This window comes from Mus musculus, chromosome 15 (genome assembly GCF_000001635.26).
Source record: "Mus musculus strain C57BL/6J chromosome 15, GRCm38.p6 C57BL/6J".
Classification (NCBI taxonomy): domain Eukaryota; kingdom Metazoa; phylum Chordata; class Mammalia; order Rodentia; family Muridae; genus Mus; species Mus musculus.
Genome location: NC_000081.6, coordinates 100,799,645 through 100,825,179, shown reverse-complemented (window position 1 = coordinate 100,825,179; position 25,535 = coordinate 100,799,645). Strand labels below are relative to the sequence as shown.

Here is a 25,535-nt window from a genome sequence, read left to right as displayed (position 1 = left end):
TCTCTTCAGGGGGTCCAGGTCTGCAGGAGGCTCCGCGGGTCAGCATCCCCCTGGGCTCACTTAGCCTTTACTCAGAACTCTGATTCTGCACGGGTGTTAGGGTGTGACCAGGGAAGTGAGTTCCTGTTCCAGAGGACGAAGCCTAATGGGCCGTGACCATCTGTCCTTCTTTTCCATCTCAGGAGATGGGTGTGTGACCCAGGTCTGACTCAGGGTATGGAGGCTGCTTCTGAGACTCTCCCCACTATTTAGATGAAAGATGGAGGGGGTGGTAAGAGAGGGCAAGAGGGAGACATTGCCACCACTCCTGCACGTGAAAGTTATCTTGGCTAATTTAACTTACACTAGAGTTTCGGGAGCCATCTTGGAATGGTGAGGCTAAAAAGGGGAGACAGCACAGAAACTGACCATCTCCCCAGGAACGCTTGTCTTGTGTGAGCTACTACTACACTGTGAGCCAGGTGCTTCCCAAGGACATTTTATCAAGAGACTCCTAACCCTGGGCGTGGCAAGGATGCTGCCCTGCCCTCGGGAGCACCAGTGTCCGGAGCCTTGCATGGCTCGCTCTTCAGAGCTGGCTGCATCCTGCAAGTGCAGCGTCCCCTGTACTCAAAACCAGACGCAGTCTGTCTCCCTGTGAGGCAGAGGGCATGCGCACACTGCTGAGGGGTTAGAAAACCAGCCCAAGGCAGGCCCAGTTCACCTGACGCTCGCTCGCTCTCTTGCTTCTCTCAATGTCCGCCCTGGGCCACTGGGCTCAGGATGCTTCTGGTCAGGAGGCCTGCCTGGCTCTGCGCGTACCCTTTTCTTTCATCCCCTCAGTAGCTCTGTTCTTACTCAGTTGCTGACCCTTGAACGGTGAAGTTTAAGAGTTAAAGTAATCAAGTACACCCCGACTCTTCCAGAAGCAGCTTCCAAGGGCCAGATTCTAACATCTGTGATTTGAGGCAATGGGTAGTGCTTGGATATTGGCAAATGGTCTCCACAGTCCAGGAGTATCTTCGAAATGGTCACTTTACTTTTCTGCTGAGCCTGTGCCACGACTCAGCAGGGACTCTGCTCAGGACTGCGCCAGCCAGGTTCCAGCCAGGTTCGAAGGAGCTAAGAGCCTTTCTGCACTTCCTCAGCAGACACCCACCCTGTTTTGCCCATGTTCACGATTCTTCTCCACACAATCTGAACTCAGATGGGAAAACCAGCACAGAAGCAATCAGTTTATAACATGGGCTTTATTTGTCACTCAAAGAGCTGAGCACACATGTGTGTGGGCAGGCAGAGAGGAGGGCTCAGAGACACACCAAGTCACCTGCCCCGGGGCCTCATGTCTACCATACATTGTTACAGGGTGATCACAATTGCACATCTTATTCCCAGTTCTATTTACGACATGAAGTGTGGAGAGGGTACATTTCTTACACTAAAAATATAGACTTTGGAATCTCTAAAACAAAAATATCTGTCTCTACTTGAGACCTACTAGAGAGAAGAACATAGAAAATGAGGGAGACACACCAGCACCTCAAAGTGTCCCCTTCCATGGGAAGGTTGCTCTGCTCTCCAAGGGACACCATCAGCCACTTCTAACCAATCAACACACAGAGACCAGAGAGGAGGAGACACAGGAAGAATTTTGGTTTCTTTCACAAAAGGAGAGGTTGCACACTCAGGCTGGTGCCTCGCACTGTTGCACAAGTGAAACCATGCACGCTGAAGTCACCCATAAACCCTGAAAGCGATGTCCACGTCAAGACTGCTTCTGGGCTTAGAAAAGGTTTGTGGGTGTGAGGGATGGAGGGCCTCCCTGTTGCTCAGGAAACCCTGCTTAGTGGAAAACTCTATCCTCTGATCCTCAGGGTGGGTTAGCTCTGGAGTGGGGGACGCTGTTCCTCTTCTCTTCGGCCCCCCCCCCCCGCTCCCCCGCGCGCAAACCAATCCATTCCCACTGAGCACAGAACCTAAGACAATTTATGCCTGTGAATGAGAAGACGGCATTCCTCTCATGCACTCCAAACCGCATTACTTCACGAATTCTCCTTTCTGGCCACAAAGAAAAAGGTACTGAAGAAGAACTGAGTCCGCCTAAGAGAGACCAAGGGCAAAGCCAGGTATGGTTGTGCATGCTTGACCCAGCGGCTGGGAGGCAAGAAAGTTACAGCAAGGTCAAGGCTAGCTTGCTCTACACAGTGAGACCCTGCCTTGAAAAACCAAGGCTGTTGGAGGCAGATACCAAGAGTCATTTTTATCTACAGTAGAAAGTTTGCCTCTATTTGGCCTCTGGACGTGTTTTTCTGTTTACGGTGAATGGAGATCAATACAGGTGAGCATGGGAGCTTAAGGATTCTCAGTCCCTCAACTTGTCACGTCAGAACATAGCCATCCAGTCCCTCTCCTGGGAGCATCAGCGGCCGCCTTAGCTGTGGCACAGTGAGGAGCTCCGAGTGGGATTCTTTCCTCCAAGGGACGGTGAACGCCATGCAGGGGGAGCTGCAGTGGGCAAGTGAGCTTCCTGGAGCCAGCCTGCAGCTCTGCTTGGCTGTGATGGGTGGGTGTGCCCTGGAGCCTGCAGCTCTGCTTGGCAGTGATGGGTGGGTGTGCCCTGGAGCCTGCAGCTCTGCTTGGCAGTGATGGGTGGGTGTGCCCTGGAGCCTGCAGCTCTGCTTGGCTGTGATGGGTGGGTGTGCCCTGGAGCCTGCAGCTCTGCTTGGCTGTGATGGGTGGGTGTGCCCTGGAGATGTCCAGCCCTAGGGGCTTCGTCCCAGGGATGCTTCTTGCTACTGCTGTGCCTTCTCATGTTTGTCACTGCTATATCCCTCATGTACTTGACATAGTGAGACACTCACTGCCTCCGTAGCCTGGAGTGACCACTTCTGGGTGGTAGCCCACTCTGTGGGGCAAGTTTCCTGAAGATCAACCTGAAGATGAACATTCCTGAGATAATGCTGCTTACATGAATTAATGATTTTATGGAATTCCCAATTTAAAGTAGTTTGGGGAAGTTAGTTTAATTTAAAATTTTGGGGAAGTTAAGAGTATTTGATAGAAAGTTCAAAGTTCGAATCGAGAACAGAGTGTGGCCCTTTCTCATAGACTGGCACAGGTGAGGGCGCCAGTGAGCCCTCAGCGTTGCAAGCGCGCGATTGTAGGAGCAAGAAAAACAGGCTGGGGACAAGTTAATTATCAAACAAGACATTCATTCCAGGTTGGGTCTAAGTTCCTTGATCTTGTGATCCAGAGGTGTGGCACTGGTTTCTGTGTGCACCATGAGAAGGAAGGTCATGAACGAAGAGCAGGGGACTTCACTGTGTATGTAAGAACAGAGAGAGAGGACTAGCCAGTCTAGCTGACCAAGACTTCAAAAACAAGATGCAAGACAGATGACCTGTTCCTTAGCAAACAAGATTGTCACCATCTAAGCACTGGGAGAAACATACTACTCTCTACTTGGTCTGCTTAAGCTTTGTTAGTCTATGACAAGAGAATTATTGCTTTGGGGTGGCAGTGAACTTGTGGAGAGAAAGACAGATGAGGAATGTAGAGTTAGGTCAAAGTTCCAAAAGAAGGATATGCAAGCAGTAATCCTGTTGTAATTTCAGTTTGTGTAGTGATTTTAACATGTTTTTCAAAAGTGTTTTGTGGTGACCACTTTTGGGTACAAACGAGCTGAAGGAGAAAACAAAGTTGTTGGAGCTTGCCTTGCTTCAGCCACTCAGTGTAGGATTTTCCCATCATTCTCTAGTCCTTAGCACCACAAGCAGCAGCTCCAGCGGCAGCTCTCTGAGCCGAATCCCATCAGCTCCACCATTGCTGGGTGAAGGGCAGGGCTCTGATATACAAGAACAGGTTCAATCACATAATATTACTACTGAACAATGTTGCTTGGTGGCTTTAAAACTTGGGACAAATTTGAGGGGCCCAGGAAAAAGACCACCTCATTTATAAAGATTATACAGGGCTTCTGAGAAGCCTTCACTGATTACAAAGATTAGTCTCAGCTGTGAAGGAAGCCGTACCAGATCAAGATGAAGGCAGGTGTTGATAGAGGCCTTAGTTGTTGAAAAGGCGAATAACCAAATGCAAAAAAGTTATCGAAACGTTAAAGGCTCGAGCAAGCGTCTATGGCAGAATGGATAAGGGATGTGATCGATATTGGTTCTAATGTGTACCACGCTAATAGAACAGGCCAAGCTAGAGCTAAAAATCTCTGACCTCAAAATACCCACCCAGTGCGTTAACTGGGAGAAAGACAGTACTTTGCAGCAGAAGAGTGAATCAGTCATTTCTAGAGGCAATGGTTTTCCTGAATCTGAAACAGGACTCGTAGGCTTCCTGCAATGTGTATGCACTTTGGCAAAGGCAGCCACTGGATTCCGGAATGCAGATCCAAAAGAGATATTCAAGGAAACAGCCTTGGGGGCCTAGCTTAGCTCCCCACCAAGCAAAGACTGTGAGCTGTTCCAGTCAAGCCATAACACGCAGACTAAAACCTGCACTCAGCACTGGAGATCTAACACCTCTGCAGGCAGTGCTGCTCTAGACTCGGCCACAGAAAAGCATTACTCTATATCCAAAACTTCGAGAGAGTTCGTGCTCCTTTGCCTGCAGAGACAGTGGGATGATCTTGAGAATAGATGGATTGATTCCCCAAGGATTCACTGTGCACCCAGGAATCATACATGAAGATTTCAAAGGAGAAATTAAAGTTATGGCATGTGTGTGTGTGAGGGAGAGGGAGAGAGATGCAAATTAATGCAGGTGATAGAGGCTTGTTCGGCTGCTACTGTTTCCCTGTCCCAGAGACAAAGCTGCTCCAGTAGAGAGAACAGGAGGGTCTGAAAGGACTGAAAAGCATGTGTTCCGGCAAACAGTTGTTAATGATCAGAGGCAAATATTAAAATTTCACATAAAAGGTACTGAAGTAGACAAATTTGTGGATACAGGCGCTGATGTAACTATCAGTTCACAAAAAAATCTTGGAATTCAGAATGGCCACTTTGGAAGGTTTATACAGTTTCTAGGAATCGGAAATTTATCTCAGATAAAACAAAGTGTGCAATGGGTGAAATGTGTGGGACCAGAAGGTCTAACAGGAAAGCTAAGACCTGATGTGGCTGATCTACCCATCAGTCTATGGGGAAGGGCTCTGACCGACCCATCAGTCTATGGGGAAGGACTCTGACCGACCCATCAGTCTATGGGGAAGGGCTCTTCTACAACTGTGCAGTGCTCAGATTAATATTCATGCAATCCTACAGGACAGGCAGTTGTAGAAAGATCTCATTTTACCTAAAGGAAATGCTTATAAAGCAAAGAGAAAAAAAGAGACAATTACTCTCTGCTAACTTTAAATTTTCTGAATATTAATGAGAAAGGAACAGCAGCAGTTGAGATACTCTGGGTTTTAGAAAAAAAACTGTGGAATTACATCAGCCTATGTACTGTAGAATCTCTTATTAGCATCTCTTGTCAATAAAAACCACCAATGGCCAATGAGCTGAAGCAAGAAATAGGAGGTGGGACAATGGCAGGAAGAGAGGATTCTGGGAGATAGTGAGACAAGGAGGAGGTAGTGAGAAGGATGAAGCAAGCCGGGACTGAGGAGAAGTAACCATGAGGATGACATAGAAGAGTTTGAATGGGTTGAATAGGTTACGAGCCAGTCATGGATGAGGCAAGGCTTCTGGCCAAGGCATTTAATAATAAGGAGTCTTGGAGTGGTCATTCCTGGAGCAGGGGCCGAGAGGAAAAACTGAATTTTTTACAATATAGAATAAAGATGTGTTAATATTAGAACAGAAAAGTTTTGCATTGGGGATGGGGAATTGTTTATACTTCCACAGGAAACGAAAAGCTGTGGATACCATCAAAACTGATAAAGATTAGGACCGAGCAGGAGAGGTCTCCTCAACACCTTGGCACTAACCTGAACACTCAGTTCCTTGAAAATGTCTGTTTATAATTTCCTGATATACACAGCACAATTAATGACTTAAAACAGAAGTGGGGAATCGTGGTGAGAACTCTGGAATTCTGGTTTCTTTAAAAAACAAATATAAGAATATGTTATCATTTTAGTCCCCAGGTGTGGGGATGTGGGGCTGCTTTGGAGTGTCGGCAGCAGCTGACATGATTTGCCTAGTGCTCTAGCAGAAGTGTGGTTTTGCCAGCTGCAGACAGTCTCTGGCATTGTGTCAAGTTTTGGAATTCTAGGAACTTTTCAGAAAGTCTATAAATGCTAGGCTCCCAAAAAGCAGGATGGGTGGTTGTTGGTTGTTTGGGAGTTGTGTGTGGTTGGTTGTGGTTTCTTCGTAGTGTTCAAAGAAGAAAGGAATTTAGATACAGGGGTGTCTCTCTTGATCTCGATCTCTCTCTCTCTCTCCCTCTCCCTCTCGCCCCCCGTTTTTGTCCTATCTAGTGTCAAGGAGTGAAACTGGGAGAGGGAGCAAAGGGTGAGAAAATAACCCACAAAGTAGCAAAGACCAGCTACACCCAGGTTCAATTAAATCCCCAGCATCCACATGGAAGCACACAGCTATTTGTAACTCCAGCTCCAGGAGGATCGGATTCCTTCTGATCTCCTGAAGCATGGGGGACATGTGGTGCAAAGGCCTGTGTGAAGGTAAAACACCCATACGATTAAATTACATCAAAAGATCTTCAGGGACATCGAGCGGCCCAGTGGTGGGAGACACACAGGAGACAGTGTGTCTGCTACTCACTACAACCCAGGACAAGTGGAGAGGCAGGACAGACACTGCACCTACTACACAGGATACAAGGAGAACCCCTGCCTCCCCACTAAGGAGCAGGTCTGCTGAGCTGAGCAGGTCAAGGAAAAGTGGAGTTAGGAACTGTCCTTTTCTGGACGATCATAAACCACAGACTCTGCAGAGTCTGGGCAGGCTGGGAACTTAGTGAATACCACATTTTCATCCAACATTAGTGAGTAATTTAAAAGTCTGCTCCATCACCGACAATGAGAAACCGCAACTGTCTTTTGGAGAGAGATGGTTCACTTTCCCTCTATCGGGAAGACAGGTTTTCATGGTTAAGGAGACCCAACATGGGGCTGGGAGTGGGAAAGTCCGGAGCCTCCTGACAAAGCTTCCCAAGTTGCATGTGTTATGCAACCAAACACACTTGGCACTTGCACATTCCGTCTCTCCAGCTCTTCACCTTTCTCTACAGCAACCCTTCCCTGATGGTCATCGGGAAGCAACTGGCCACTTAGGAACCCTCCATCTTTTCCCTCAGAGCCAAGGCTTCAATTAACGTGTTCTTGAGTCCCAGCCCCCCAACTCCACTCACACCACCAGCTGACATTACCAGCAAGTCATGACATTAGCTGGCCACATTCAAGACGTGTCTGAGAGCGACCCTTGTCATAGAAGAGATGACCAGTGCAAACATGGGCATGAGGCTCCACAAGTGCATTGCTCAGGGCGGGCGAGAGCAGCCTCCACCCTCCAGCCCAGGGCATAGCTCACAGGAGGCTGCACAAGCGTCATCGTGTGGGAAGAGTAAGTTTCAGTGACAAGTCACTGGCTCCCTCATACGTCAGGGTCCTCACCATTATGTCTCTCAAGTGCACTGAGGCCAGGGCAGGGTGAAGCAGTCATCAGTTTCCCTACACAGAAGGTGGCAGGAAAAACAGAGGAGAAACCAGTCCGGGAAGAGAGGGGTGTTCCCAGAGAATGCAAGCAGTGAGAAAAGACTCGAGTTCCAGAAGTGTGAGGAGGGCCAGGAAGGCATCAAAAACCTTTCCCACTGACAGGCCGGCTCCTAATCCAAGGTGGGCAAGGCTATGCTTATTAAATCTGTCCTCAAGTGACATGCTTGGGCTGTTTGGCTAACAGAGACTTGAATGTCCACTGATTTCTAGGAAACCCACCTGTTGCAGTATGTGCTACCTGAGAGCAAGCCAGGGTGGCTGCTCAGATGGAACGCACATCTCCCATGAGTAAAGACCAGACAAACCCACATTCCAGAGGCCATTCTGGGATCGGAAGCAGGGTCACGTTCATCCCACAGGCCCTGAACAGCAGTGCCCACCACTATTCTACAGAAGACACCGGCTCTGTGTGGCTCGTGTCTGTCCTGTATCAATTGTCAAATATCTTGCATCAATATGGCAGTGGTCCTGACAGGTAGGGAGGAACGGGCAACACGGGGTGGCCCCCGACACCTAAGACCTTCAGAGAAGGACTAGATGTTTCAGCGAGTCTGAGGGGGAGCAAACTGTGATCGAATGATGTAGAGCCTCTTCAGCCAGGAGAGGAAGAGAGCTCACTGTGTGTGTGTGGTCTCTGGACAGAGACTGTCCCAGCTCACTAGTCACAGTCTGGGCACAAAGGAAGGGGAGGTCTACACTTGCTCGGGCCAAAAAACTCATGATAGTTTTGGAACATAGAAAATCACACATATACTTTTAAACTAAGTATCCAAAGTGATGCCACCGCTTACAGCTCATTTCTTCGTGTGGCTTTTACACCTGAGCCAGAACTTGTCAACCAAAAGAAACCCATGATTAGGAAGTCACATGGCTGATGGCGGTTTGGGTCCACCGAGTGGATGATGATGGTTCTCCCGACTAAGGCAGCTAAGGGACATCCATGAGCACTCGGGTCTCTCCAGGGTGTTATAACAATGTCACCACGAGAGGTAGCAGCATCAAGTCAAACAGTTCACACAGAGCAGCCGCAGCAGCCCCGATCCACCTTCCTTCCTACAAACAGCTGTCAGCAAGACTTTCCTAGACTTAAAAAAACAGACCTGGAACAGATCTCCAGGCCTGGAAACCTAAGTGCTTCCATAGCAAGTTAGGCTCCTCTTTCTCTCGTTCCAGGGAAAGATGCTCACACTCCGAGCGCTGCTGGCTTCCCCTAGGCCTTTCCTGACATCAGCTAAACTCCTGCTCTCATGCTGTCCCCGCATCTTCCAAGGACTCACAACGTTATGCCCACTGCTTCTGGAGGTGATGCAGATGACCCCAGGCCAGAGGCAGCTCACTGTGGTGGTTGCTGTTGATGCCTGGATGGTGGAGCTCAGGCAGCAGACCTGCTACTGTGTCTGCCTGTCCAACATCCCCTTCCCAGGCAGAAAGGAAACCAAGGCACAGGCTGCTGGAGAGCCTGCCCTTGTCCTGCCTCTGCCACTACCCCAGGCTATCGTTCGGAAGAGGGAATCCTCTGTGACAGAATGGACTCGTGTGGCTTACCAGGCCAGCAGAGTATCAGAGAAAATGTCTGAAAATGGAAGCTGGCTCTTTAATGATGGCAGCTCTGAAGAGAGAGAAGGAAGAGGAAAGGAGGCAGCGGGAGGCGGCCCCACCATGACCCGACTGGCGCCTGGCTGCTGGTATGTGGGTAGCTGGATGTCCTCCAAACGCACACCGGGAGTGACTGAATGCTTCCATGTGGCATGGCTTTGAGATGACCAAGAACGGGGCCAGACTCAGCTCGGCTTCTTCCCGGAGAGACTCGCCATTTTGTTAAAACCCAGAACTTCTCCGAGGCACCTCATGGTCCAAATCTTCCACTCAGCAGAGACTCTCAGTTGAAGGGGCTGAGAAACAACGTCACAGTGAGACAAAGTGCGCGCTCTTTCTCTCAGCACTCCGAAGATGCTACTTGGATCTGGCTGTATTTTAAGTTCATTTACAAGTAGACTAATTCTCAACTAAAAATAACCACATGTGTTATACATCCCCACAGCTGCCTGGATTTTCCTCTGAGGGAAGCAAGATTCTGTGTTCACTCATGTTCAGCTCAGATCTATTTTAACCCATTCAGTGAAGAAGCTGCCACACCATGTGCTGGTGGGCACGACTCCGAGGAGCTCTCTGCTCCTGGAACAACCTTGATAGTACCCCCATCCTGCAGCTGAGCTGAACACCAGGAGCAGCAGCCTGCCCGGTTATGTGCGGAGATAAAAGCAGGGCGGGCCAGCTTTCCTGGTTCCTGACTTGCTTGTTTTTTAACAAAAACTGTTATCAGTATCAAGACATTGGAGTTTTGCCTTCATTTCTCTGATGATTTAAATGTAAGTAGTGTTTGGGCCAAAATCAGTAACTTATGCACTGCATTCCTTTAATGTAGGCAAAGCCACCTCCAATTTTCTTTAATAATCTGATTATAACTGATCTATGCTGTTATTATACAGAGAAATTTCTTTGCAGAATAAGAAAACTGTCATGTTTAACAAAACTCTCTTTTCAGAATCTAAGCTAAGTAGGTTAAAGTCTGGGCCAATACTATCATATTGTTTATTAGTGTTAACAGTATTGATCCAGGTTTTTAGCAGCTTTCCAGTTTTTGTTGTTGCAGTAACAAGAGACAAAAATTCTGAATTGAGAAAGATCCTCCCAGTGGATTAAAGGAGTCAAACGGTAAAGCAAATTCATATCCCAAAATAATTACAGCCTGCCCTTGGGACCGGAGTGAGGGACGGCTCAGAACAGCCTGTCTCCAAATATCTGGAAACTTTTTATTTTTATTTGCCTTACTGTAAGGTTAGCAACAGTTCTGTTACTTACTAGACAAATTCAGTTCTACAAGCAACATACATTTTACCTTCAACAGTATCGCCAATTTCCAAAAAACAGAAGAAAATGAAAGACAAACAAGAGCTCTCCTTACCTTTTTTCTTTTGTATTTCCGGAATTTATGCTGAGAGCCTTCCAGACCGTGGTTTTAGGCATTTCATCTGATATATTAATCTCAGAAGGGTCACATCTGAAATCAAAGCTCAGGCAGTGAACTTCAAACACAGAAGGGAGGGCAGGCACAGCCCTGACACCACCCCACCAGAAGGGAGAGAGGCCAGAGGATGGAGGGGTCCAGCTCTGAAGAGGCAAGGCAGCCTTTGAGCAGCGCTAAGGCTGTAGGCTGGCCGATGCCCCAGGTCATGGCGAGCTTCCCAGGGATGCTGGCACCAGTGCTGCTATGTGGAGGGCGCTCTTTTACATCCACGTTTACATAACTGAATCTCTCCCATTTATAGTTTACAAAAGAATTTCATGGTCTATTAGCTTAGCACTCATAGCAAAAGAGATCGCTCATAATCCTCATTTTGAAGGTGCTAAGCCCGAAGTCTTCAGGGCTGAGTGCCCATCAAGACTCAAACAGTGGCAGTGTCGGGACTCCAACCAGGATCCTTGGTCCCAGAAAACGGTCTCCTGAAATGCAGAGAGACTCCTGCACCCACAGGAAAAGGAGCCGATCCTGCTTCACTGCCAGAGACTTCAAAGGTTCCTCACAGCCCACGGACACCTCCTCAGAGACCACAGAAAAGATTGCCTGATTTATCCATGGTATAAACTACATTGAGTCTCATAACTCATCAGCTAACTCCCTGTGACCCGCTAGGCTCCACTCTTTAGCTCTCCTCACCTCTGGGCTTCTTCAGCCTGGGTGTGCAGCCTCCCAGCAGACATCGAGGTCAGGGCTGAACCACATACAGGGCTCTCAGACCCTGTGCTTTGTGGTGAGCAACAGCCTTGGTAAAGAACGAGGACTGCCTGGGCTTCGAGGTCAGCCTCTCCTTGGCTCCCTGAATTAAAATGCTGTAACCCACACGGGAGAGACCTCCTGCCTGTTCCCAGAGGCAGGCCTGGGTCCAGGCATCTCAAACCCACCAGCTGAAAACTACTGGAAATGCACTTCTCACACTCTTGGACTCAGTAAAGTGGAAAACAACAACTTGGGGTGGAGAAGTGGAGAGATCCCACCTGGAGCCTGGCCGTGTGTTAGCAGTGCTGTGACCCTGGTGTATCAGCTAACTGCAACAGGAGGAAGTGGACGGGGACAAAGGCATCCCCTCCAGTACACCCTGACATGGGACCAGGCTCTCAGAGCAGGGCACGCCACAGGCGTTTGTTCCTACACAGTGGAATGGATGGATGGAGGTGGGGCCGGCTGCACTGCTCCGCAGGGCAGTTTCTCGCAGGAACCCTGGCGCAAGCTGGCTGGTACATGGCGCTTTACCTGAAGCTGCTGCTCTTGCCAGGACTACTTAGCAGCTTCCTGCTTTCCAGGGGAAACTTGTCACCCCCAATGTCCAACATCTTCTCGGCCTCCTGGAAGAAGGGGGGGGCATCATCAGGTCCAAAGGAAACTCCTATCCCCAAATTCCAAAGGAGAGAGCATGTGTCTAGAAACAAGCTCAAGCTGGACTATACAAGGATTGCTAAAAGCCCACAGACAGCGTTTCCAGAACACCTCAGCCCTGAGGAGGCCGTTTCCAGTGGGTACACCTGTGGATGCTAGCGCCCAGGCTTCCCTCCCCACAGGCACCTGCTCTGAGTTACAGCAAGGTTTCCCTTTTCTCTCGGCTCTGGCCTCTTCAGAGTGACCATTTTGGTGGTTTCTTTACTGCACCCTGGCTTACAACTATATCTTCTACCAAGTAAACCAAGAGTCTTCCCGCCTAGTTTTTACCACCAAGGTGTCAGGCAGTTTTCATTCCCACTCATATAATTAGGTCCCTTCCATGGGCTCAAGGCCTCAAATAACAGAATGGAACAGCACTGAGAAACGGTAAGAACCCAAATGTGAGGGCATCCTTAGAGCCAACGACCAGGTACAGGAACACGGGGCACAAGAACATGCCAGTGTTGCCAAAAAAGAATGTTAGGACTACCTGACGACAAGGAGGCCGTGTGTGTGTGTGTGTGTGTGTGTGTGTATGAGAAAGAGAGAGAGAGAGAGAGAGAGAGAGAGAGAGAGAGAGAGAGAGAGACTATCATGGCGATAAAACACCATGAACAAAAAGCAAGTTGGGGAGGAAAGGGTTTATTTGGCTTACACTTCCACACTGCTGTTCATCACTGAAGGAAGTCAAGGAAGGAGCTTAAACTGGGCAGGAACCTGGAGGCAGCGGCTGATGCAGAGGCCATGGAGGGATGGATGCTGCTTACTGCCTTGCTCCCCATGGCTTGCTCATAGAACCCAGTACCAGCAGCCCAGGGAAGGCACCGCCCACAATGGGCTGGGCCCTCTTCCACAATTGAGAAACTGCCCTATAGCTAGATCTCTTAGAGGCATTTCCTCAACTGAGGCTTATTTCTCTCTGATGACTCTAGATTTTATCGAGCTGACATAAACCCTGCCAGTACTGAGAGAGCTGGAAGGCCGCTCTTCAGGCAGCAGCTGCCTCGGGACACTCCCAGCCCTTTCTTCTTGGCCTGGGGTTTTCATCTTGCTGCATGGCCTTTCTGTGCACACTCAGGCCATAGGCTCCAGGCCAACTGCTGAGGGCGGTGAAGGACAGAAAGTCCTGTGCAAGCTGTGTTTGCATGAAGCCAGCCACAGCACCATCCGCAACAGGTGCACAACCAACCCTCTCAGAAATGATGGATTTTATACTCTCAACAAGTCGGAGCCTCCCGAAGGAAAGAAGCCCTCAGTGCGACCCTCGGGATCCCAGACACGCCTGCCCCCTTCCCACCCAGCCTGCCCTCCCTCTAAAGAGACCCTGAACTACAAGGCGGGAGCCAGACCAGACTCTACCTCCTCCTCCTTCTTCTTCGCATCGTCCAGCTTCTTCTTTTTGCTCTCAGGCATGAGGTCGTCCAGCCAGCTTAGCTCACGCTTGGAGAAGCAGAGATCCATGACTTTCCTGACGAAGACCAAGGCCAGCACCTGAGGAGAAGGAAGCAGGCTGGAGAGTGAGCCTCCCCCACAGAACGAAAGCAAAATGATTCTCTGAGCAGCCTGGGACATCCAAGCAACACCGGGCTCGTGAGGATCACAACGGTAGCCGCTTACTGCACGTCATTAGCACTCGGCACCCAGCACTGAGGCTTTTTACGTTATTCATGCATTACATTATTTTATTCATTTTTCTGTTTCCATATACTTTTAAAAATATGTTTTATTTCATATGTATGTCTGTGTATGTACTATGTGTATGCCTGGGGCCTATGGAGGTCAGAGATGGGGTCAGGTCCCCAGGAACTGACATTTAATCAATAACATAAATGAGCAGAATATCCATTTTTCAAACTTAAGGAAATTCTGACACATGAGACAACGTGGGCAACGGGAATAACCCGGTGCCGTGTGATGCACCCAGGATAACGGGAGCCACAGAGACAACGCCGGACTGTGGTTGCCTACGTGCTTGCAGGGAGGGAGAAGGAGAAGGGGCAGTTCACAGGGTCTGGAGTTTGTTCTGCAGGATAAAGGTCTAGAAATGGATGCTGCTGGGGATCCCACAGCCGTGTGCTGATCCCAGTGACCCACCCTTAAAAATGGTGGACACAGGAAAACCTGTGCTGTTACAGTTACCACATCCTCAAGAACTGCATTAATAATCTTTAATAATAAGAGCCACACTTAGCAGCCTGGCTGCACACCTTTAATCTCAGCACTCGAGAGGCAGAGGCGTGGTCGGGGACCAGGAGCCTGACCTTACCATCATTGGGAAAACAATGGCGGCCGGCGATGCCTTGATGACCCAGAGCAGGACGAGGCAGGTGAGCTGCACTAGCGTGAACAGGTGCACCTTGCGCAGCGGCACGTGCCGCAGGTAGATGAAGTCTGGCTGGTGTTTTGCAGGCATCCCGAAAAGCTTCAGACGGTCGAAGAACTGGAAGGAAGGACTAGCATTGGTGTCTGGGTGGTCTCAGGCCGGAAGCCTCCTTAAGCCCAGACATAGCAGTTTACCGACTGCTCAACAGCAGCCAATACTGTTCTACTGGAGAGAAATGGGAACAGAGTTGCGAAACAACAGGCAGTCTGGTCATGGCAGTTAGTGGAAGTCACATGACTTGGTGAAACCACCTTTGATAACTCCACGCACAGGCTGCTTTCTCCTCTCCTGCACTGCAGCTTCAGAGAGCAAGCTCCCAGGGAAGTGACCCCAAGCCAACTGCATCTTTGTGCTTACTATCAAAACCGCTTCCATCCAGCAGTGGTCACACATACAGTAGTTACAGATAGGCTAAGGCAAGGACAGCCTGGGCTACACAGTGACTTCCAACCCAAACTAAGCTACAGAAGAAGACACTGTTTCAACAAATCCCTTCCCCCCAAACCCCCAAGTCCTGAAACCCCAACTCTCTTGCTTGTTCTCTGAAGTATGTGATGGATAAGTATGTCGACAGGATCAAATGAGACCTCTTAAAATTCTAGATAGAGGACTTATGACAGGCTGGAGCCAGCAATATGGCTCAGGAATAGAAGCTTGCTGAGGCACAAACCTGATGATCCGAGTTCAAATCCTGGGGTCCACATAAAGGTGGAAGGAGAAAAACAACTCCACAAAGTTGTCCTTTGACCACAACATGCACGCTGAAGCGTACGTGCCTTCCACACCCATCTCACACACTCGCGCGCGCACACCCCAGCACCACCACGCCATGGCATGCATGTGGAGGTCGGAGGACTACTTGTTCCAGCTGGTTCTCTTCCACCACAGGTCCCCAAGGATGGAACTCAGGTCGTCCGGCTTGGGAGTAAGCTCCTTTCCCGCAGAGGCATCTCGATGCCCCAGTTTACTGCTTTGGTTACTGACTAATGTTTCAGGTTCAGGTCTACAGGAATCTGGCAAAGCATCCCTAGTTTAATACCGAAAAAACCACTGATTAAAAGTGATTGCGCTATGACATCAAGCCAAGCCATTCTGGGAGCCAATACTCCTGTTTCAACATGACCATATTTTGCACCTCATATCTGAAGACATTCCTTGGCCAAAAGGCAAGAAGGGGAACTAATTTCTCAGGAACTGGCTAGGCCTCCCTTGGGGCACTGTGCCTCTCTGGTCAGGACAAGTGAACACAAGAGTAAGAGACATGGCTGCCGCTGAGCCACACGATACCTGGATTCCTTGTAGCGAAGAGACTCCCATGTAGAGGAAAACTCCGTAGAGCACTGGCATCGGGATAAACTGCGGAGAAAGGCACAAGGCAAGAGCTGTGGCATCCCGGCAGCACTGAAGGGCAGCAATAACGACTCGGGGTCTTGCTTAGAACTCGATATAGACCAGGCTTGTCTCGAACTCACGGACACCTGTCCGTCTCTGCCACCCAAGTGCTGGGACAAAGGTGAACACCACCATGTCCCATCTATATAAATGTTAGATTCCAAAAATGAAACAAAGCCACGGAGAGTCTCATAAACATTGTCTTTGTTTCTGCTGCCTCTCTTTCAGCTGGTGTGGAAAGAAAGCATGCGCTGGTAACATTAAAACCATTTTGTTCTGAAATGAAGTTATTACCTATACGGTAAGTCATAGGCCTCATGTCTCCTCCCTAGGTTATGAGTAGACATCGGGGACACGCACACGCATACACATGCATGTACTTGTGGTCACATTCCTAGTCATGTGCACATGCTCATGGTCACGTGCACACACACACACGCACACAGACATCACGGATGTAATTTAAATCTTTCTATAGCCATCACATCCCCAGGAACTTTGTGTATTTTGACACAGACTAAAAATAAATTCATGCCTTCTGACCTAAGACTTGAGGGCAGAGGAGAGGAAACGGGTTGAGAACATGTTGTTCACTGCGCTTTTTAAAGCGTCCACACGGCATGTGAACAGGGCTTTTCTGTCACATCTGTTCAACTTAGAGAAATCGTCATGCAAGTGTGAGCTGGAGAAACAGGCCTCCACAGCAGGGGGGTGGGGGTGGGGGGCGAGAGTCACAGCTCAAGGCTGAGCTCAGTTTCTGTTGTTCTCCAGGCTGTCCTCGAACTCGTCGTGTACACAAGGTCCAGCGATGTCCTTAAACTTCTCATCTCCCTACCTCCATCCACATGCGCCAACTGCCAGGCTGCTACAATTCTGAGGGCCCAACCCAGAGCCTGGTGCTGCCCCACCGCGTCCCAAGCGCCTAGCCCCTCAGTCTGCTTCCATCCGTGGCTAAGGACAGCACACTTCCTCTCAGAGTTTGAAAGGCCACACTGGACTTTGCTGCCCTGACCCTAGAGTGACATTTCCGTTTGGTGACGGGTTTGCAGCACTGTTGGGCAGTAAGTGTGCTGCTGATTCTTCGTTATCAATGTGACCCAACTTGGGAGTCGCCTGGAAAGAGGACACTCCAGTGAAGAACTGTCTGTGGAGCACTGTCCTGATCAACGTGGGAGCACCCAGCTCCCAGGGCAGCGCCCTCCACAGGCAGGTGGGCCTGCCTTGGATAACAAAGTTAGCTGAGCAGGTGCCCCAGGCCCTGCTGAGGCCCTGCCCTGACTTTCCTTCAGGATGGACTGTTTGTTGTTCCCTGAAAGTACATGGTGAAGTAACCCTTTCCTCCCCAGGCTCCTTTTGGTCATAGTCTTTATCACAAAACCAAACCCAAACCAGAACAATATTTATGATCCTAGCAATCAAGATGTAGAGACAGTATGGTTGGCAAAGGTTCAAAGCCAGCCAGAACCGAGTAAGACGTCTCAAAAACAAAACCCCTGGGAAAGAAGGGCTGGGGCAGAGCTCAGCCTGGCACTGCCTGCTTTACAAGTAGAAGACCCCGGTGGATCCCCAGCATAAAGGAGCTAGAGACAGAAAGGAAAGCAGCAAGGCCGCAGGCCAGGTGGTCCTTTGGATCACGTGTTCTATTCTATCACTGCCATGTTCCTTTTCTTAAGCACATTTAACTGTCTACAAGAATAACTTCTTCCAGGGCATGCATCTGTGTGTGTATATATCCTGGAGCCACTGCATTCCTGGCAGAGACAACACCCCCCCCCATGTTTGCTTGGCATACCAGTGAAGGAATACCTTTAAGACAGCTGTCATGAAGACTGAGCAGCCCATCAGCACGAAGATCATAAGCCCTGTGACTCTCTGTTCCCGGATGCCCAAGAACTTGGGCTGCTCCCCGGGGGCAGAGCATTCGGATTCCAGCTTGAGGCTGTTCACATGGGTAATGGACAGGACGGTCGCGGCCACAAACCAAGGCAGGCCCATGATGGAGCAAACTCCCAGCATGACGGCCACCATGAGCAGGTCCAGGTGGTAGCCACAGCCTTTCTGTGGGGAGAGAGTCACCCTCAGTGAGCTGGCGGGAGTAGGCCATATAACACTAAGCGAAAGGCTTCAGGCTCACAGCTAGTGGGGAGATGAGGAGGAGGGTGTCCAGAGAATTCTTACAACCCTCCCAGGGGGAGGGAATAGAGGAAAAACAGAAACTTTAGCTTGTCCTATATATGCCAATATCCAGTCTTTTTCCATTTGCCCTTAGCTTACTCTGCGTGAATCTCCCAAACCAGCCTTCTCTGGAAGGAACCCAGAAGGGAACCACATCCTGACCGTTCTAGATAGCACAGAGGAATGCTTCTGTCGCGTTCCTGGACACCACCGCTCGTCCTTGCCTTGGAGATGAAGGCGCGCGGCACCTCACTAACAGTCTGAGTGAGCCGCAAGCTCAGAGTCCATTCTGAATGTCAGGATAAACCTAGAGGAAGAATTCCTGCCTCTGGGAAGCAGGCTCACAGCCCTACGCCAGACCTTGGGAGGAAAAGCTGTATAGCTGTTGATTCAGAATCGCAGCTATTTAGGGATCAGCAGGGCCGCTGCCCATCCACCACGGTACAGCTTGCCAGGAGAGTGACAGGAGTGCAAGCTCCTCCCACATCTTAGCGCCATGCTCCACTCCAGTCTCACCTCCAACCAACCTTTGCTGTTAATGGGCAAGCAATGAAAAGCCCTTCGGAGACTTTATTCTTCTCTATAGCTCCTGGTACAGATGGGCTTATCCTAATATAAAACATTAATTAACCGACTGCGATCTCAGCCTCCCAGGTCAGAGCCCCTGCTCACCTTGAGCTTGTGTTCCTTCCTGTTAATGATGACAGCGGTGATCTGCTGGTCCATGAATATCAGGATAGTGCACAGGAGAGCTGGGATAATTGCGGCTATCACAGTCCACCAGGGATTGGGGCCAATGGGATTAATAAACCATCCTCGATCGTCCCTTGTTGGCTAGGAGAGAAAACAAGCGTGGTTTCTGTATCTTAACTCTGAAGACGAGCACAAACCAAACCACACTTAACACTATTCCACTTTCCCTTTTGTTCTCCTTTGAAGGAAAGGCTTTAGAAACACAAAACAAAGCATGAACTGTAATGGCCCCTAAGGAAATCTCCGACCTTTTTTCCAGATCCCCCTTGGCAGTGAATCCTCTCTGAGCTTCTTGTGGAATACACATTAATTCGACACTGTCTTCCATTTATTCTCTGAGTACAGAGAAAGCAACTTTATCTCAGTCTTGGGACAAGTAAAACGAAATTAGCAACTAATCTGTTGTTTAAAAACTGCCTTCCAAAGACTAAATAACACAGATAACCCTCGCCACTCCTCACAGAAAGCCATGCAGTCTGTCTCTGATGTACAGAGGAAAGGCAAACAGGCTCAGATTTCTTGGGCTGAGAGTAGACTATCCCATGAGCCACTCTCATCAGCGGTGAAACAGGGGCCCAGGAACTGGAGGCTTTAGGAGGCCCAAAGCTTAGGGACCTGTCTGATCTGGGACCCTCTTTCCTCAATGACTTTATAGGCCATTTGCTTCAACTCCTGACCCCGCCCCTAGTGCACTCTAGGAAAAACACCCGGTGCTGAAGGATGAACATCTACCACCCAGGACGACCCAAAACTCAGCAAATATGGGAGAGACTGTTCTATCTTGCTGATACATGGGTTACAATACTTGGGTTCAAAAACTCAACAATCCTGCCAAGTCCTGGATTCTGAACAGGTTAAAATCATTTTAAAAGCTTTAGAACTTATGTTTCTGAACTACGAGCATTCTAGGTAGTAGTTAACATTCTCAGACCAACACAAAATGTACTAAAGTATTAACAATATTATAAGTAGTCATAGCCAAGTCCACAAACTGCAGACTAAAGGTTCGGGGGAGACGCCTCTGTTAGGCACATACAGATGTTGTCACTGTTCTCCAAGCACTACAGAGTCTGACACCGTTTACACTGCTGTCGGGATTAGAGGCAGTCGAGACATAGTTTAAAGCACAGAGGAGCTTGCAGATGGGGTGCACGCAAATACAACATTTCCTTCCTACTGTGGAGGGCCTGAACGGTCATGGAGCTGCCCACCCGTGGCTATGGAGAGGGGAGCACTCCTGCTTTCAGACCGGCCGAGGGAACGGCAAACTGGCTGCTTCAGGAGAAAGACAGGAGACAGCGTCCTCTGCTTCAGAAGCCACAGTTTTTCTAAGGTCCCGTCTCTCAGGCCTGTCTCTCCCTGCCTCCCAGAGGTTCCAGAAATCAACTCACATCTTAAGCTCGCATATCACACGACTTTCCCAAGGACTGGATGCTCCAAATCTCCTATTTTTATACAGAAACCCCTTTGTCCTGCAGTCAGCTAGGTACCAGGAAGAGAACTGAATGTTTTTTATTCACACGGGGCTAAGACCCGGGGCTCTGAGCTGTGTTATATAGATGAAGGGCGTTTAACCTATTTTGCATTTTAATAAGTTTAACAGAATTAAACAGACAAAATAGAAAAAATAATACCAGTAGTCTGTCCATGTAATCACTGTGAAGATAGTGAAAAAGATAGCAAAATACCTCACCATGGAGTAGCCGTGGCTGGCCAGGAACCTGCCACATAGACCAGGCTGGCATCAGATTCACCAAGATCTGCCTGCCTCTGCCTCCTGTGTGTTGGGTCTAAAGGCTCGCACTTTGTCTTCCTGCCGCCCTGAGCCCTTCCTGTAGCTGGTCCTTGTTGCTTTGTGGGTTCTTCCTCTTCCCACCCTTTGCCCCCCCCAGTTTCACCCTCTAACACGAGATAGGGGAGGAGCAAGGACAGAGGGGAGCAAGGCAGCGGGGGAGGCCCTGGGCCTCATTCCTTTCCTTTTGTTTCTTGTTTGACCACAGCTACTAACAAACCTCACCAACCTCCCTAAACGACCAACAACCACCCACTGGCCTCTCGGGGCCCTCGAAACTATGTACGATTTGAGAAGTTCCCAGAATTAAAACATCACATAACAGCACAAACTGTTATGCAGCTGACAAAACCGCTCTTCTGCCAGAGCACGAGGTAAATCATGTCGGCTGCTGCAGCAGCCACAGCCCCCCAAAGCACATTCTTATCATTGTTTCTGTGTTTTTTAAAGAAACCATGCCGGTAGGATTTGCTGAAGGAGGCAGAGGCAGGAGGATCACGAGTTCGAGGCCAGCCTAGGCTACAGAGTGAGTTTCAGGACAGCCAGGGCTACACAGAGAAACCCTGTCTCGAAAACCAAAAACAAACAAACAAAACAAAACAAAACAAAAACAAAAACAAAACAAAAACAAAAAAACTAAACCAAACCAAAACCTCCAAAACTGTCAAAAATGTCAGTACACTGTCCTATTCCAGAGTCCTCTGAGGTGGCTGAGCATGTGTGGGCTCCCCGGCCTCTCCACCCAGTGAGGGTCTGTGGAGCTGAGCTCAGCTTTCCGGTCGGTCCCCTCCACTTGTAACTCTTGCCCTGAATTACATTTGGGATCCCAGGGGTTGGACAGTATGTCAGTTTGTATGTAAGATTTGTAACTACTATGGATTATCAAGAATTTGACAGGCAAACACAAAATAGTGCTGAAGAAATCTCCTGATGGTTCAGGAGAGCCCTCGACTCCAAACCCGACCTTCCGAGGTCTGAGATCATCTCTACGGCTTGCCAGTCTGCCAGACTCCCTCCACGGACCGCCTCTCCACGCCACCGCATCTGTAAGTCAGTAGGCACTTTCTGTTCTCCTAAAGCTTAGCAGAAAACTCTTCATGGCAACAAATGTTACCCTTTCCTTCTGAGCCTCCGAGAGCAACTTGAGATCAGTGTACCCTCAGGCTTGAAGATCACCGAGGTCCACTCACCTTGAACACATTGGGAACCTGAAGCTTTGGCGACGGGACGCCAATCAGAAAGTCAAGGACCACCATGGTGAAGATGGTGAGGAACACGGCGAAGTCACTCACCATGGAGCGGACCTGGCATGGCAAACAATCGCAGCAGTTAAACACAGCACAGAAAGTTAGCGCCTGAACTAACATGAAAATCCTTAAACAAGATTATTTTAGGATACTCAAAGTAATGCCCACATTACAAGGCTACAATACGGAAAACCAAGCCTCTGACACAGTCTAACGTAGCCGAGACCAGTCTCTAAAGAGTGCAGTTTGGGGTACCCAGGCCCACGTTCAGATTTCTGAGACCAGCCAAGGTTTACTGTGTGCTAGCCCAAACCTCTGCAGCAGCATGTTCAAGTCCTCCCACACCCAGCATCCACACGGACCTCAGCTGATATTCCGAATGTGTCCAGAACCTGAGCATGTCCCCACACTCAGCAAGCCACTGCCTTCTCTCACTGGGTGACCCGCTTCACCTTTGCCCTCCAGTGCTCCTGAAACAGTCTTCAGGAGTAAGGGTCACAGGTGAAGGAGAGGGGCAGAGGGGAGGACCCCTGTGATGGAAGGACAGGGAGGGGGTGGCATATGGAATATAAATACATGAATAAATTAAAAACAAGCCCGAGTTGAATCACATCTTCCTCTACTAACCCCCAGAGGTCTCCTTGTTCAAACCCCAAAGCTCTCCTCACTCAAAGCCCTGCTCACTCCCACCACAGTCTCCACACCTGCCAGGAACCACCTGGATCGGTCTCTACCTCCTGAGAACGGATTCACAAGTAGGCGCCATAATACCCAGACTTTTTACCTGGGCTCATTTTTTTTTTAACTGTCACAGCCATGTGCAAGCACTTTACTGATGAAACAAGCAATCTCTCAGAGAGCTAACAGGTTTTGCTTAATTTTAAGCTTCAACTTTAAGCCCTGTTGTAAGTTACGCCTCATGAGCACGGAAACTCAGAAAAACAGACTCACTCTGCCCTGGAGAAGACTTTCAGAGTCTTCTGTGTCCTTTCCCTGTGCGACTCTGTCACATACTTTAAAGACACTCACCGATTTTGTTTCCCTGTGGCTTGTGGAAATCCTTTTCTGTGCCGTGGTCAAGAATCTTTAGCCGAGACTCCTCTACGTTGGACAGAGTCTCCCCAGCACTGCTGACACCCTGTTATGGACCTACTTAAAATTCACACTCAGCCCCTCGCCCCCCAGTACCTGCTTCACTTTTTCAATAGTGTTTATTTTGTATATGTGGTGCATGTGTAGTGTGTGTGCACATGTGGTGTGTGTGCATGTGTGTGTATGGTACATGTGTATGAATGTGGTGTGTGCACTATGTATGTGTGTATATGTGTAAGTGTACATGTACATGTGTGTATTCCTATCCATTTTAAGGCCTATCCCAAGAGGCCTGCCCCATGTTAGAACTTAGGGTGCTTTAATAAAAGATAGGAAATGACACCTGCCGTAACCTCAGTGTCCCAACGCACACACATGTGCACGCACATGCAACATCACTTTGCTTCGATGCCTAAGGTTTGCAGCGTGTCCTCCATAGTTCTGATCATCCCTGACTGCCCCATGCATTCCATGAAGCTTCATACCTGTGCCATGAAACAACGCCATGGTCCCTCTTTCTCTGCTCTGAATCCCTACAGCACTGACTCCCGGGCTGATGGACCTGGGACTGCCTGTCCCTGTACTTTCCCTTCATGGCCACTGGACGATATTTCTGAATTAGTTTTAAAGAATTGATTTACTTACTCTGTGTACATGTGCACACATAGGACAACCTGAGCAAGTTGTTCTCTCTCTACCGTGTGGGTCTCAGGGACTGAACTCAGGTCATCAGGCTTGGCAGCAAGCGTCTTCACCCACTGAGCCCTCTCGCTGGCCCTGCAGAGATCTTTGTGTTCCCCGTGGCACTTGCCCAGGCTTGAGCAACAGTGAGAGCATCTAGTAGCCACTTGACAGCTATTTGTCCTGACAGAAAACAGGTCGCAAACTTCGCTAATAGGCTCAACGACTCTGCAGGTCATGGAGGTCTAAGGTGGGTTTTAATCCACAGAGCCCCCACCCGCACCCTCATGTACTCTGGTTCTCACTCGCATGTAGCTGGGTGAGAAACCGCACAGAAGCAATGACTCAGTGGCCACACAGCTGCTCAGACTCAGGCTCTAACTCTGCCTGAACAGACCTTTGCTCTTGACACACACGATGCATCTTGAGGCTTCAGATCATCAAGGAGAGAATCCGAGCCGCAGGCAGGCGGCAGGCGGCAGGCGGCAGGCGGGGCAGCAGCCAGGAAGTTCATAAACTACGGTAGCAACCATGGGTGGGGAGGGGCTCTGGGGTCCTTTAGACTGGGCAAGATAATCTCTCCAACTGACTGTTTTCAACATGCCTGCTCTGGCCTTACTTCCCAAGGATCTGGAGGATCTGAGACATGAAACTTAGCACTATTCTGGAAGGCCAACATTACCTCTAGAGAGCTTTCCAGCGCCTTAACTTACCTGGCCCCTTTAAACCGCAAAGGTTTAAAGCCTCCTCCTTGCACCTGACAGAGCTGTGGAAGAAGCTGCCCAGTGCTAGAGAAGCCTGCCCCAGCGTGGGGCAGAGAAAGGATTCTGACAGACAGCTGAACCAAACACAGGCAAAGCATAAGCATGCTGCCTACCCTGGTCGGGAAGTAGCGGCTTGTCTTAAATGTCTTTAAGGTGCTGGAGACGATGAAGGTGGCGAAGAACAGAATGCAGGACCAAAAGAGCACGTCGGGCGTGTAGGGTCCGTGGTGACCGCAGGCAGATCCCATGAACTCCCCGTGCATCTCCTGGCATTCCTGGAGCAAAAAGCACTCTGGGTGACAAGAGTCGGGCACACATAACAACCGGCTGCTGCCTTCTGAGTTCACCCCGCACTGCCATCCCCTGCTGGGGAGCACAGGCCCACATTATCCACTTGACCACCACACAGGCTGCGGCCCTCGCTAGCAGGTCCTTGTCAAGAAGACTGTGTGGTCCTAACCAAGACACTTGGACACAAAGTTAGAACTCTCTGGAACAAACATTCCTCCCTAGGCTCTGGAAAGAACTTAGAAGTTGCTGTCATTTTTATTAGAGAGAACCTTAGAACTTAAATATTCATGCTTTGAATATTTGAATATCTGACAGAAATGTGCATCAGCTAACTGCTCCCACCAAGGATGCTACAGAGATCAATAAATAAAATGTAGCAATTTTAGCGTGAAAACAGCAAGGAAATCTATAAGTATATCAAGATGATTTAGCAGAGTTAACCAGTAACAAGCCCACACATTGTTACTGGTTATTTGATCAAAGTAGCCCATTTTAGACCCCAGACAGGCCTCACCGTATAGCCCTGGATGGCCTCAAACTTAAAGGTTTCTAACCTTGGTCTCCTAAGTGCTAGGATTACAGGTGAGCCACTACGTCCGCTTAAGCTTAAGTGCCAGGGTCCGGCAGAGTGCTGCCCCGCCTCTACCTAAGTCCTCCTTAGACGGGGCGGTCATCGGTCATCGGAGGGCCTCCGGCCACGCCCAGACTTACGCTGACTGTCAGGTTTGCCCAGTTCACTTCGGCAGCCAGGATGTTGTGGTCCTTCCAATACTGTAAGGTGTGGTTGTTTGGATTCTCCGGGAGCACACACCTGCAGCT

The 25,535-nt window shown here is 49.4% G+C and overlaps 1 protein-coding gene and 1 long non-coding RNA gene across 4 annotated transcripts in view; one reads left to right on the top strand and one right to left on the bottom strand.

Moving 5' to 3' along the window:
• Nucleotides 1-1,208: 1,208 nt before the first annotated feature.
• Nucleotides 1,209-25,535, bottom strand: part of Slc4a8 (solute carrier family 4 (anion exchanger), member 8) — a 62,225-nt gene continuing 37,898 nt past the window's right edge. For 2 of the 3 annotated variants that reach the window (NM_021530.2, NM_001347102.1), the window contains 11 exons: nucleotides 25,428-25,533; nucleotides 24,539-24,700; nucleotides 21,832-21,945; nucleotides 18,769-18,930; nucleotides 17,728-17,979; nucleotides 15,817-15,885; nucleotides 14,413-14,586; nucleotides 13,506-13,637; nucleotides 11,982-12,073; nucleotides 10,635-10,730; nucleotides 1,209-9,561 (listed from right to left, as the gene is read on the bottom strand). In NM_021530.2, coding sequence (NP_067505.2) covers nucleotides 9,549-9,561; nucleotides 10,635-10,730; nucleotides 11,982-12,073; nucleotides 13,506-13,637; nucleotides 14,413-14,586; nucleotides 15,817-15,885; nucleotides 17,728-17,979; nucleotides 18,769-18,930; nucleotides 21,832-21,945; nucleotides 24,539-24,700; nucleotides 25,428-25,533 — 1,372 coding nt within the window. In that variant the 3' untranslated portion in view covers nucleotides 1,209-9,548. The remainder of the gene's footprint in view (nucleotides 9,562-10,634; nucleotides 10,731-11,981; nucleotides 12,074-13,505; nucleotides 13,638-14,412; nucleotides 14,587-15,816; nucleotides 15,886-17,727; nucleotides 17,980-18,768; nucleotides 18,931-21,831; nucleotides 21,946-24,538; nucleotides 24,701-25,427; nucleotides 25,534-25,535) is intronic. The other variant, XM_017316718.1, reaches the window with a different exon arrangement.
• Nucleotides 9,548-17,734, top strand: Gm41401. Its single transcript, XR_875664.3, has 3 exons — nucleotides 9,548-10,038; nucleotides 16,150-16,222; nucleotides 16,693-17,734. It is a non-coding gene; the product is annotated as a predicted gene, 41401 (long non-coding RNA).